This window comes from Sinocyclocheilus anshuiensis, unplaced genomic scaffold (genome assembly GCF_001515605.1).
Source record: "Sinocyclocheilus anshuiensis isolate Anshui unplaced genomic scaffold, SAMN03320099.WGS_v1.1 scaffold407, whole genome shotgun sequence".
NCBI classification, from domain to species: Eukaryota; Metazoa; Chordata; class Actinopteri; order Cypriniformes; family Cyprinidae; genus Sinocyclocheilus; species Sinocyclocheilus anshuiensis.
In genome coordinates this window covers 818,515-830,909 of record NW_015552593.1, presented here as the reverse complement: position 1 = coordinate 830,909, position 12,395 = coordinate 818,515, and the positions used below count along the sequence as shown (strand labels likewise).

At 37.4% G+C, this 12,395-nt stretch overlaps 1 protein-coding gene across 1 annotated transcript; it reads left to right on the top strand.

The window, feature by feature from the left end:
- Window positions 1-2,856: 2,856 nt before the first annotated feature.
- Window positions 2,857-5,567, top strand: nkx1.2la (NK1 transcription factor related 2-like,a). The gene is made up of 2 exons (XM_016456544.1): window positions 2,857-3,070; window positions 4,975-5,567. The coding sequence occupies exons 1-2, from the start codon at window positions 2,857-2,859 to the stop codon at window positions 5,565-5,567; spliced, it is 807 nt and encodes a 268-aa protein (XP_016312030.1).
- The last annotated feature ends 6,828 nt before the right edge of the window (window positions 5,568-12,395 follow it).

Here is a 12,395-nt window from a genome sequence, read left to right as displayed (position 1 = left end):
GGAAAGAGTGTGTGTTTGTGAAAAGGGGGCCAATGTCCATGAATGTGTGACAGTGTCCCCTGCTCTAATTGCCCTCTTTTGCTATGATCCAGGCCCTTAACAAATCACCCAGCCACTTTCCACATCTGCTGCATGTCAGCATCTGCCAGACGCGCTCACCCGTCCCGGACGCTGCCAGCAAGCCTTCATTACGCCTGCTGCTGAACAGGTAGAACCGTTTGCACAATTACCAAACAATGCTGCCGACCTTGTGTTCGCCTAGATGTCCTGAAACATCACTCTCATATAATGCCCAAAAGTTTTGGTATGATGCTTTTCCAATGTTTTTTACACTTACACTGGATGAGCACAGCAATTTGATTCCAGTTCTTTTGTGTTCATGTATTTCATAGCATTCAGATTGTTTGACAAGTATTGTGCAATTTATTTTTAGATAAATCTTAACAATTCTGCAAATTCAGTATTTGAAATGATAAATGATATTTTTCAACTAAATTTGTATCTTCTGAAGGAAATGGGCAGCAGCAGGAAGGTAACAAGTTGTAGGCTTTGGTTCTATGCCAACAACAATCAGCAATCATAGCTGACTAGTGACAGTGTAAAGGCAGCTGTAAGTAGTATATTAAAAAATAATAAGATCACAATTCCGTATGCAAATAATTTATGGATGAAGACCAATCGCATATCTTTATGCAAATAATATGACACCATCGCTGAACATTTTTAATCTTAAATTAAATGAGAATAATGAAGTTACAAAACTAAAATAGCACATGTAAGGGTTAAATTATTTACAAAAAAATGTGTATGTTAAATCTGTATTGAGTGGTTTGAGATAAATAGTAGTTTACCTTAACAGAAAGTTTGAGGAATATCAAAGCAATGCTGCTTCACTGTAACAAGCATTGCTTTTCAGAGACAAATAAGTTAAACTCTTTACACCCCTCATAAGATTTTTAAAGTCTCTTCTTCATTTAAAGAGGGGAATCCATGAGACTTTTAGTGCTCTGAAGTTGTAATCTTCAAAAGAGTGACATTTCAGCAGTTTCCCATTCTATTGTCCACTGCACTCTGGATAGGAATAACGGGACAAAGCCAAACAAAGAGTAAACGCCCATCCGTAAACAGAGCTCCACCACAAGATGCAACTACATGAATGATCCGACATTTAGCAGATATTCCTGGTGCTCTGGTGAGTTTATGGGTCAGGAGGTGGGGTGCTGGAACAGTGGAGAGGTTTGTCCGTAAATGTGCCCCTCTCCCCAGGCGCTGCACCCAAAGTTTTCCTCTTGGCTCCAGCAGCTGTCTTGAAATTCTCCACCTTACATCTTGTGCGTTCTTTATCTTCAGTACCTGAGACTACGTTGTGCCCCCTGGGCCACACTTTTGTGCTCTGGTCCTGTGTAAACAGATGTGCATAGTAGCAGGCCTGCAGAGTGGAAGTTGTAAACTTGTAGTCTTAAACTTGCAGGAAAGACTTCAGCCCCCATTCTTATGGAGCTCACTCAGTGCAAGCCGCTGGGCTTAGACATGCTAATGCAAGCAAACAGTCCCTGTTCAGACAGTGAGTGTCTGAAGTTTGACCATGTTACCACCACAAAATATACACTGCAGGCTGCTAGCAAACAAGTAGAAATACAACTGAATGGCAGTGCAGGGGAGGTTAAGTCACTCTGTGTCATAAAGGAGAGGAGAGGAATCAACATCTGTGATCTGAGAAGTGGACAAGGGTTTGATATGGTGTTTGTGAGTTTGTGTGTGGTATTCTGACAATGCACTTGTCTTTTTTTATCTGCAGTGAGTATTTGCTCACTTAAAGCCACTTAAACATGAAAAAATATCTACGTGGACATTTGCAGAAATATGCTTTTCTCAAAACTAACATTTATACTCTTTTTGCAATCAAGTTTTTAGTAGATGTATAAAGTAAATTGCCTTCAGGTTCACACAGGTGTAGTTAATCGTAATATATATCTTGGGAACCCTGTCAGTAGCTAATGGTTTTTATTATTATATTGTATTTATTTATTTATTTATTTATGTATGTATTTTGGGGAATAGACTAGCAGAAGTAAATCACTAGCTAGATAGTGAAACGGTAGTGCTTTGAAGGAGAGCTTCTCATTTATCAGTGCCGGACACACGTTTATTGATTCATCCCAAGCTTTGGCAGACTGATACCACATAGTGAATGTGAAGATGCTGGTTTAAGCTATTGACTATGAAATAAACCAACACACTGTACTGACCCCACATAATTTATTTGCCAGGAAAAAATGTCTTTGATAGTAAAATTGGCTTTATTTAGGGGTGCAATGATCATATTTCTCAGTTACTAAAAAAAAATAATTTTTTTTTGTGAGGAGTAATAAGTATTGGAGAATAGAGATATTTTAATTACTATTGTTTACTATTGTTTAAAACATAAATCACAATAAATCTCTGATAATACACTTAGGTATTATAAAGCTCTCTGAAGAACCCTAAAATGATTTTGCACGGGCTCGTTGCTAAACATACTGTGCAAAAGAACACTGAAGAGTGTAGGTTAAGGATTAGATGCAACAGTTTCTTGAGTTATGCAACTTGTCAGCCTGGGAACTTGTCCATATTGTGTTGATTTGAAATGAGCGCAGGTTTAAGTAGCTGCTCTCAGCCAATCGAAAGGGATCCCGTTAAACGCTCTTGTTCACGCGTCTCCTCTAATGGACCTGTTAAAGAGCTCAAGCACACCTTCATCCGCTGACATCTGACCGAAGCGCCTCAGATCCGACCAGAAGCTGCATCCACTTTCTGTGTCTGCTTTATACGAGAATACAGAAACAAGCTATCAGAAATACTACTGGAATTTGGAAAATGCTTGAATATCAGGAGTCCGGTGTGAAAACAACATCAGGTCATCGGATTTCCTTTTCGATTATTGACATATTGGATCCTAAAAAGTTCACAAGTAAAAAAACACATGCCGTGTCGGAGGAAGAACGGACATCATCTTCAGAAAACACAGAATTTGGAAGTTTGGAGGAACGTCCTAAGCACGAAGGATCGCTTTCCATCTGCAAACATATAGGTAAGGGATTAATAATAACCACACCAGTGTGCGAATTATTTCAGTGGTCAACTTTTGAAATAATTTCTTTGACTGCATTCATTAGAGGTGTATCTTGCATTTTAAACAAAACGCTAATATATTTCTGATGTGTAGCCTAACTCTAATGTGACAAAATAATCCTGTTTATGTTTACGATGAGCGATCGAGCAGCTGTTACTATGGTTACCATCTGACTATCGCGACTTCTGTTCGCCAGTGTATAGCGCACGCTGCTAACTTGTAATCCAACTTTGGTGGTTACTGAAACATTGTTCTGAAACGTAGCATACAGGCTGCTTATATGTTAAAATAATACATCTTTTTGAGACCTCCACAACCTTTGTCTTTTGGGGTTACGCCTTTTAGAAATGCCATATCTAGATGACACTAGAATTCTGAGAAGAAAAAAAAAACGACATTTTTATTTTGTAAAATATTTCTATGTGCTTGTAATATGATTTCACATATGTCTATGTATTAAAAATAATATGGTTAAATATAAGATTTTTCACTGTATATCTCCTATAAACAGACCGTTTGTATCATATTGTGTCATTAGATTGTGAATTTGACCTTCCCCCTCATTTCCAAGACTGCGTTTTCTTTAAGCAGCCGCAGCTGAGTAAGTGATTGCCATTGGGACAGTCAGGGCAGATAATTGTTGAAATCGTCCCATTGAGAATGCCTGCACTCACTTTGATCGATATCCCATTACTGGATGCTGCATATCTCCCTCCAGCAGCTTGCGGCTCCCAACTTCAAACCCCTGCCATGTCTGATCCCAAATATCGTTCGATTAAAACTTCCCTTTAAATAGATGACATTTATCGATCTGCCGACAAATATGAAAGTCCATTAGCGCGTCATGGCTGGATGGCAGAGCTGGATTTAACTAGGGTTTCTTTCCGCAACATGACATTTGAGGCGATTTGTGATTTTGAAATTGTTGAGGGATTATGGCCCATTCCACGGCAGTCTTTTCTTGAAACCCACACACAGTAACATCCTCCCCCTATTCCTGTACAGGACTTTTAGTACAGCGCTCCTCACGTTCATTCGTTTAATTCTCGGCATAGCTGCCAGTTACTTTTCTTCAGCTGATTATAAGATTTATTTTGATAGCAATTTTCTTATTTAATTGTTTTATTATTATTATTATTTTTTTTTACTAAAGTGTAAGGCCTAATATAAATTTTACTTTCCAATAGCGAACCGCACCAATTAGCCTAAATTCTGTAGTCTACTATTAATCAAACATCTATATTAGTTGGTAGTTTGTATAGGCTAATTAATCCCCCTATAGTTAACTCATAAACTACATATTCGAATAATCTGTAATTCTGATTATTATTCATTCATAACAATTTAAATAATAAAATAGGCTAATGTGTTACTTATGCGTTACACTTATGTTATCCCTGTATTTGAACCGTACTGCAGGCATTGTAGAGCACCTCAGATTTAGGCCAGTTTTATCAGTTTTACTCTATAATTAATGCCAGTCTAAGCACCAATCAGAACACTACACTCTAAAAAATGCTGGGTCAGCACTGGGTTGTATTTAACCCAGCATTTTTTAGAGTGTAGCAACGCCTAGCAATAGGCCAGAACACTCTAGCAACACCCTGTCTAGGATTCTAACTGCGTTTAAGGCCTGCATCCTTATAATTTCAATCTTTTAAAGCTAATTTAAACTTTCCGATAAGGCAAACCAAGGTCAAAATGTGATAGGCCTAGTTGTGTTCTGTTCAATAAAACAAACAAACAAATAAATAACACTGTCGTATTCTTCGGTTCATTCGTCAGAAATTAAATAGCCACAATTATTAAAAACTTTACCTGTCTGAAAGAAACTTGACATATCGATATATTTTTATTGACAGGTGATCGATCAACTGATGAACATCAAAGTTGTGTCAGGCTCCAGCCTCCTGATCCAGATGTTGAATTGGACTCATCAACCTCGCTCAGAAATTTAAGATCGGGCTTTTCTCCTTGTGAAGAACCGGATGAGGCAAGTGAAGAGAGAACGACTCCAGCGCCGGATGATCTGTCGCGTCAGCGGCGGCGGCGCTCAGATCACAGCTGCGCGAAGCCGCGGCGCGCCAGAACTGCGTTCACATACGAGCAGCTTGTGGCTCTGGAGAACAAATTCCGCGCTACGCGTTATTTATCCGTATGCGAGCGACTAAATCTCGCGCTCTCTCTGAGCCTGACCGAAACCCAAGTGAAGATTTGGTTCCAGAACCGAAGAACCAAGTGGAAAAAGCAAAACCCTGGCGCAGAGAGTTCCCTGCAACCCAGCACGAACATCAGCCCGACCTGTGGGTCCACATCTGCCCTCCACCCTCCGTTCAGCACCGGGAACGTCATCTTTCATTCTGGCCCAGTGCACCTGGCATCTTCCGGTGGGCTTTTGCATCCGATTTTGCCCGATGGCTTTCTCCAACCAGCATTCTTCCCCCCTCACTTATGAAGTCTGTAAGGAGGAATGATCATAGACTACGTGTAAATGTGAATTTATAAAGTGGATTACTCGTTCAGTGATCCTCAACAGGATGGGATTAGTCTTTGGCTTGATGTAATAATTAATTAGGCCTAAAATTAATTTATATAGCCTAACTGTTTTCACTGACAGCTGTGAGCAGAAATATACCTTGGCACCCACCTTGGCAACCACTGTAAATCTTAAAGCTGAGATGTATGTATCTTTCTTTTTATTGGTCCTGTCAGCAGTTTGATACATTACTGTGGATTAATAGCATACAATTCTTTAAATAACTTGAAATGAAAGACAGTGATGTTCATTACAATATGTAGAAACATGTTAATGAGGTCATCAATAAAATCGTGTATCGATTTCTCCGAATCTCTGTAATAGTCGATTTATTTTTTCTACACCAATGCATCACAACCAAATAGGTTAACGTCTATTCTCTTCATAAACACTAGATGGCGCCACATGAAAACTTGTAGAAGAGTTGAAGACTTCATTTATATAATGGTGACATTAAAATATTATGAAATATAACAACTAAATAATATTTTATTAGATCAATGGAGCAGTAGGAATAACAGCTTTAAAGTGTGTGAGATCAAGAGGGCCTGGGAAATATTGATCTGAATGGCACTGCAGGCAACTAGTACATTACTGAAGAAGAGCAATTATACCATATGACCACTAGTGGACAGTGCGCTCTCAGATGTCATTAGATTAATTTAGAATGAATTGAATTCAGGACTGTGCTGATTTCATTTTATTTGTTTGGTCTCAGAATATCACTTTAGATTTTCTTCAGGGTTTTCACATCACAAAGGATCTGACACTAGCAAAAAGGAAATGTTTTCTCATGAAATGTCTGACTGGTTAGGAGTATTGTTCTAAGAGATTAAAATGAAACACCTTTAATTTAGATAAAATTATTGGAGGGTTAGTAATGTAAGTCTACACCAAACTAGTCTTTGAATATTTAGTAACCCTTCAGTTTAACTCTAAAATCATGTGTTTTCTCAGCAGAGATGATTAGATATTCTCTCATCCTTTGGAAATGATTCCAGCACACACTACAACTTGTTTTCCAAGTTCATGTGTTTTTTTTTTTTTGGTTGTTGTTTTTTGTGTGTGTGTGTGTGTGTGACTGTGATATCATGTGGGTTGTGTGTGTGTGTTTGTGTAGGAGTGAAGTGGGAGTTGATTCCAGCCCTTATGGCCTGTGTGTTTATCTGGCTGAGTGACATTGTGTATTGTCCTGGCTCTCGTTTTTTCAGCCTGTTCTCCAATCTGGAACCCTGTCAATCCTCACTACCTCCTGCAGATTTCATGTGATAGTCCATCACTTCAGTTCCATTACATTTATTTATTTATTTTTACAATTACTTGGTGCATAGTTTAAAGATGATTTCAAGAAGTGTTTCAATGTGGACACATTGTGGACAGTATTTGGTTGATTTATTGGGACTGTTTTACTTTTGAAGTAAAAGTTATGAGTTATGTTTTGAGGTTCTCATATATGTGGTGAGATATTCAACTAAATCTTCTTCTAATACAAATTGTAATATGTATATATGAATAATTATTTCTAGTCCTGTCTATTGACTGGTCACTAGTGTTCTATCAACTATCAGTCAGCTCCAGCTCATAAAGGCTGTAACATGATTATGCAGAAAAGGCATTTTTTTTCTCTGCTGACGAACATTTAAACTAACCAAAATAAAGAACTAACTATATAATATTAATTAATAATATATTATAGTAAAAACAAAATTGTTTTTTCAATTCCTGTTTTTAAGCAAATAGTGTACAGTAAACGTGTGTGTGTATAATACAGTGTATATACAGTGTATGTATATATATATATATATATATATATATATATATATACATACACACACACAGTAGTTAGTTAGTTAGTTAGTTAGTTAGTCAGTTATTTCATTCTTCATTTTGGATAGTTTGAATACCCATCAATGAAAAAAAAAAAGGAATTTGATAAAACAGTAAAAAAAAAAATGTCTATTATATATATATATATAGTTAAAACATAAATTATGTTTCAGCAATTCCTGTGTGCGTGTGTGTCGTGTCATTTGCAAGTCAGTCACATGACTTGTCGCATCCACATTCTTTTAGCATGATCCAACTGAACTCCACTGAGATGAATGAAGATTCCCTCTCCAGGTATATTAATTGCATGCTAAAATTAAAAAGGGGAACGTGTTCAACACTGTTTGAAAAGTAATTATTTTTCAATTTCGGTTTAGTTAAAGTAGTGGTGCAGAAATTACACACTTTACTTTTAAGAAATAGTCTATTCTTTTGCTCGAGAGTGTTTGTGAGAGAGCATAGTGAATACTGTGAGTGAGAGAGATGGCGGGGTGGGAGATTTACATTGTGCTCTATTTTGAGGCAGCTGGGAAAACAGTGAAGTGTTTTGGTCAAGGAATAGCTCATGAGTATATGCCAAGGGCTTCTCCAGTCACCCTGTTTCTCTCCCATTGTTTCATGGAATGCTGGGATATGTGGCCTAATGTGGGGCAGTGCAGTCATGCACAAAAAGCTGAAGCAACGCCTTCTGATAGCTATTTCCCTAAAATGTGAGTTTTGAGTGTGCAGTACATTCCATTTGTAGACATCTTTAAACACAAGGAGGACCACTTCACAAGTCCTTACACAAACATGTACAGTCCGAGATGAGACACAGACTCTCAGGAGTTTGGCGCCTTTTGTTTTGTCTGAAGAGATCTTCGTACATTAAATCATGCTTTTATTTTGGTCTTCTGTCCTAGGGCAATGTTTACTCTAGTGTTTGACTCGCACATCTAGTGTTCTTGTTTGTGTGAGCTCTCATTGCGAACGACTACACACTCTGCCGCAGTGGGGAACAGTAAGAGGACCATTAAACACAAAATGTGAAAGCCTCCCTCTATGTGTGTGTTGTTTTTCGGATTTTAGCTTCTGTCTCTTTCTTTTCATTCAGTTTTTATGCCGGGTGTTTTTTTTCCCCCTGTGCTTTCCGTTCTGTGAATTGTTGCTTTTCGGATTGTATGATGTGACCGCAGTGGCATCTTGGGTAACAGCCAATGCAGACTGTGCTACATCAACTGTCTTTTGTCTGATTGTGCGATTATTCATCGTAGTTAATACTGTTCTGATATCTTAAAGGAATAGTCAAAATAAAAATTTGCTTTCCCTCAGGACCTTTAAGCATTTCAAGTGATGAAATTTAGCATTACATCACTTGCTCACTGAATCCTCTGCAGTGAATGGGTGCCATCAAAATGAGACTACAAACAGCTGATGAAAACATCACAAAAATCCACATGACTCCAGTCTCTAGTTAATGTCTTGCGAAGTTAAAAGCTGCATGTTAGTAAATAAACAAATTCATCAATACCTTTTTTTTTAATGTATTGTGATGTAATTATCAGCTCTTTGAACTCTCATCATGACGGCACCCATTCACTGAGGATCCATTGGTGAACAAGTGATGTGATGCTAAATTTCTCCAAACATGTTCAGATGACAAAACAAACTCATCTACATCTTGAGGGTAAGTATTATTTATTTATTTTTTGCAGATTTTAATTTTGTGAGCAAAAAATGGCTGATTATTAGATGCCTGTTAGGAGCAGTCTAAGACTCATCGTATAAATGCAATTATTCGCCGTCAGTGAACATGCCACACCAAGGCTGATGATGTTGCCCCTACGATGAAAGAAACTCTCTAGGATCCTTCACACTGATGAGGCCTCTTGTCTTGATATCTCATGAATTGCCTTCCCTAAATTAACTTTGTATGAGATTAACTGATCCTGTGCGAGATATCTTTGTAGTAAATTATTCTTCCTCATGCACTCTGAGGCGGAGTATGTTACATACACGCACTTGCTGTTGCGTGCTGATCCTTCTCTGAACGAACCCTGATTGAAAATCTCTGACTGTTGGGAATCACACTGAGAGTCAGATCGCTTGATTGTGCCCGTGTCTTGTTACGAAACACAACACTGATTAATGTGGCAGCAGAGAGAGAATGGAAGGCATCAATATCGTATGTGTTTTAATACAGACACGTATGATGTTCACCTCTTTCCAGTAATTAATATTCAGTCTTTCATTAATGATAAACCGGAAAAGGTACATTTATTGCATTTCACAGAAAATATAACTGGTCATTGCATGTCATGCTGTTAGGTTGTTAGGTAGTTGCTCCAAGTCAAAAGAGTTTACAAGTCTATGATATTTTGATCTCTAAGATACAACTTTTTAAATGCAATTGTATGAGATTTTTATGGCTGTTTTAATAGCTATGAGTCGAATTGTAGGTGTGTCCCAATTCGCGAACTAAGGCACTATTCTGTCCTGTTTTGTAGTATAATTTTTGCATATAGTGCGTTCACAATGAAAACAAATAATGCACTTAAACAACCAAAAAGAAAAGTGTGGAATGTTGGACACTTCATGCACTCCACATGTAGTGGAGGGGGAGGGGCTATCAGACTCCAATGATAAATAAAAAAAAATCCTTATAAAATTCATACACTATACACGTTTGAGTACATAGTGTATAAGTGCATAGTGTACAGTGAGTCATTTGGGATGCAGATATTGTTAGTCTGCTCATTTAGAAAAGTAATAGTAGTTTACTTAGTTCACCTGAGCAAGTTGCAGTTGTGAGGCATCAATCATGTCTGTAACACAAACAGTGTGGGACTGTAAACTAAAAAAAAAGTTGGTGTAGGATTTACTTTGAAACATTTTTCACTCAGAAATGGCTAGTAAATTTCACAAATAACTACAAATAAACAGTCAGTAACACATTGAATTAAACATGAAATTTTGATAATTTTTTTAAAAACACACTCCAATAAGCTTTGTTTTATGACTTTGAAAAATATATATTTTTGTGTGTCTATAGTTCCACTAATGACTGGGTTTCAGTAATTCTGTGTTCCTTCAAAAGGCAGAACGTGAAAAGGAAAGGTTTATGAAAATGTTTATGAAATTGTTTTATCTGTGTTTATTTGATTGATAGAGCAGTCTCTCAGGCAATACGTTTCATTATGTACAGAATTACACTGAGAATGACATGTTTTCATGGACCTCATTATGTATTATGCTCCAGAGAACCACAAAAGGTCTTAATACATTGTTCTTCATGCTTTGTTTAATTTGCATAAGTTTAACATTTTATCAGTCTTCTTCTTGATTTTTATTAGTGGGTAGTCCTACTGCTCTCAATGTTATTGGATGCATTGGATGTTATTGCAAAGTTCATCTCCATCGAGTGTTTGTTCCATTGAGTGAATTGTTTGGATTTGTTTTAGTGTCCTAGAACTTTACGCAGAACTATTTTATGTTCTAATTCTTTTAGTAATGCTCGTGCATTGACCTCATATTACTCAAGATATCTTTAAATATACTTTTAAATTAACTGCAAAATAGCTAAAATTAAATTAAAAATAGTGAAACTGAACAATTTATCAGTGTATGCTATTCTATAGAAAATAATGATTGTTTTCTTAATTTCATCAGAATATAGTAACTTGTTTTGCCTTTTGAAACGACTTTTCTCTCCAGTGACTGTCACCAAGCCCTCAGTAGATCATATAAAATCCTAAATTATCCACTAATACAGTACCTCACATTTTTATCCTTGTTTCATGGATTTCTTTTCTCCCCAGATTCTCTATAATTTCTCCCTAGTCATCCGTTTGTTTTCTCTCTATTTTTCTCAGCATGTTCAACAGGTATTAACCATATGGAATGTGTGACCGGAAGCAGCAGTAGATCTTGAGGCTGTACTAGATCAAACTCACCAGTGGTCAGAGGTCAGAGGGCCCTTCTGAGCACTAAAACACCTGAGGCACAGCTCTTCTGTCAGAGATGTGGACCAGAGCATGTTTACTCAGGGTCAGCATTGCAGTGAACAGCAGAGCAGACTGACATAACATAACGGACTATACTGTGCATGTTGGGACTACTGGAAATAGGGTATGTTTGTTGTGTTTAGGGTTTTTATGAGGAGAATCTAGAGCATGTGGGCTTGAGTTTCAGAGGTGATGTTGTTTTTGAGTCAAAGTTTAAGGGTAGTTTTACCAGGGCCCATCATGCGGTGATTTATGGAAGCCCCTATAGCAGTCTACATCTATCTTTAGGAAGCTGGACATTTACGAGGACAATTTTGTTTGAGACAATTATCACACACATTGACTCTCCATAATGCCACAGTGTCATGCCTGACATACCTGCCTGAGGTCTACACACACACACACACACACACATTTGCTGAGCAGTTTAAATGAATACATACCACTGACTGCTAATGTTTTTATATATAGAATAATTGTAAAATAATGAGCCAAGCTCTAACCCTCTCCACCCATATTATTTTTTAGAATTTTTAGAATGCCCTTTTCTCATACCCAAAGTGCTATATATATATAGAGAGAGAGAGAGAGAGAGAGAGAGAGAATAAATACTGTTGTAAGCAACTCCAGAACAACGCGCTGGTACAGGTCAAGACTAGCTGATATACACCCAAGAGCCTATCAGTTTGAGGAATCATGCTGTGGAGGGACATTGTTCAGAACATAGATGCTCAAGAAAATAACATCTGATTTATAAACTTGAAATCGCTCCTCTTGGAATATATGATTTGAAAAATCTGCTTTGGACCGGTTTGCCCAGATCCCATCTGAATGGGTTTATTTTTAAAGGGGTCATATGATGCTGCTAAAAAGAACATTATTTTGTGTATTTGGTGTAATGAAATGTGTTTATGCGGTTTAAGGTTAAAAAAACACA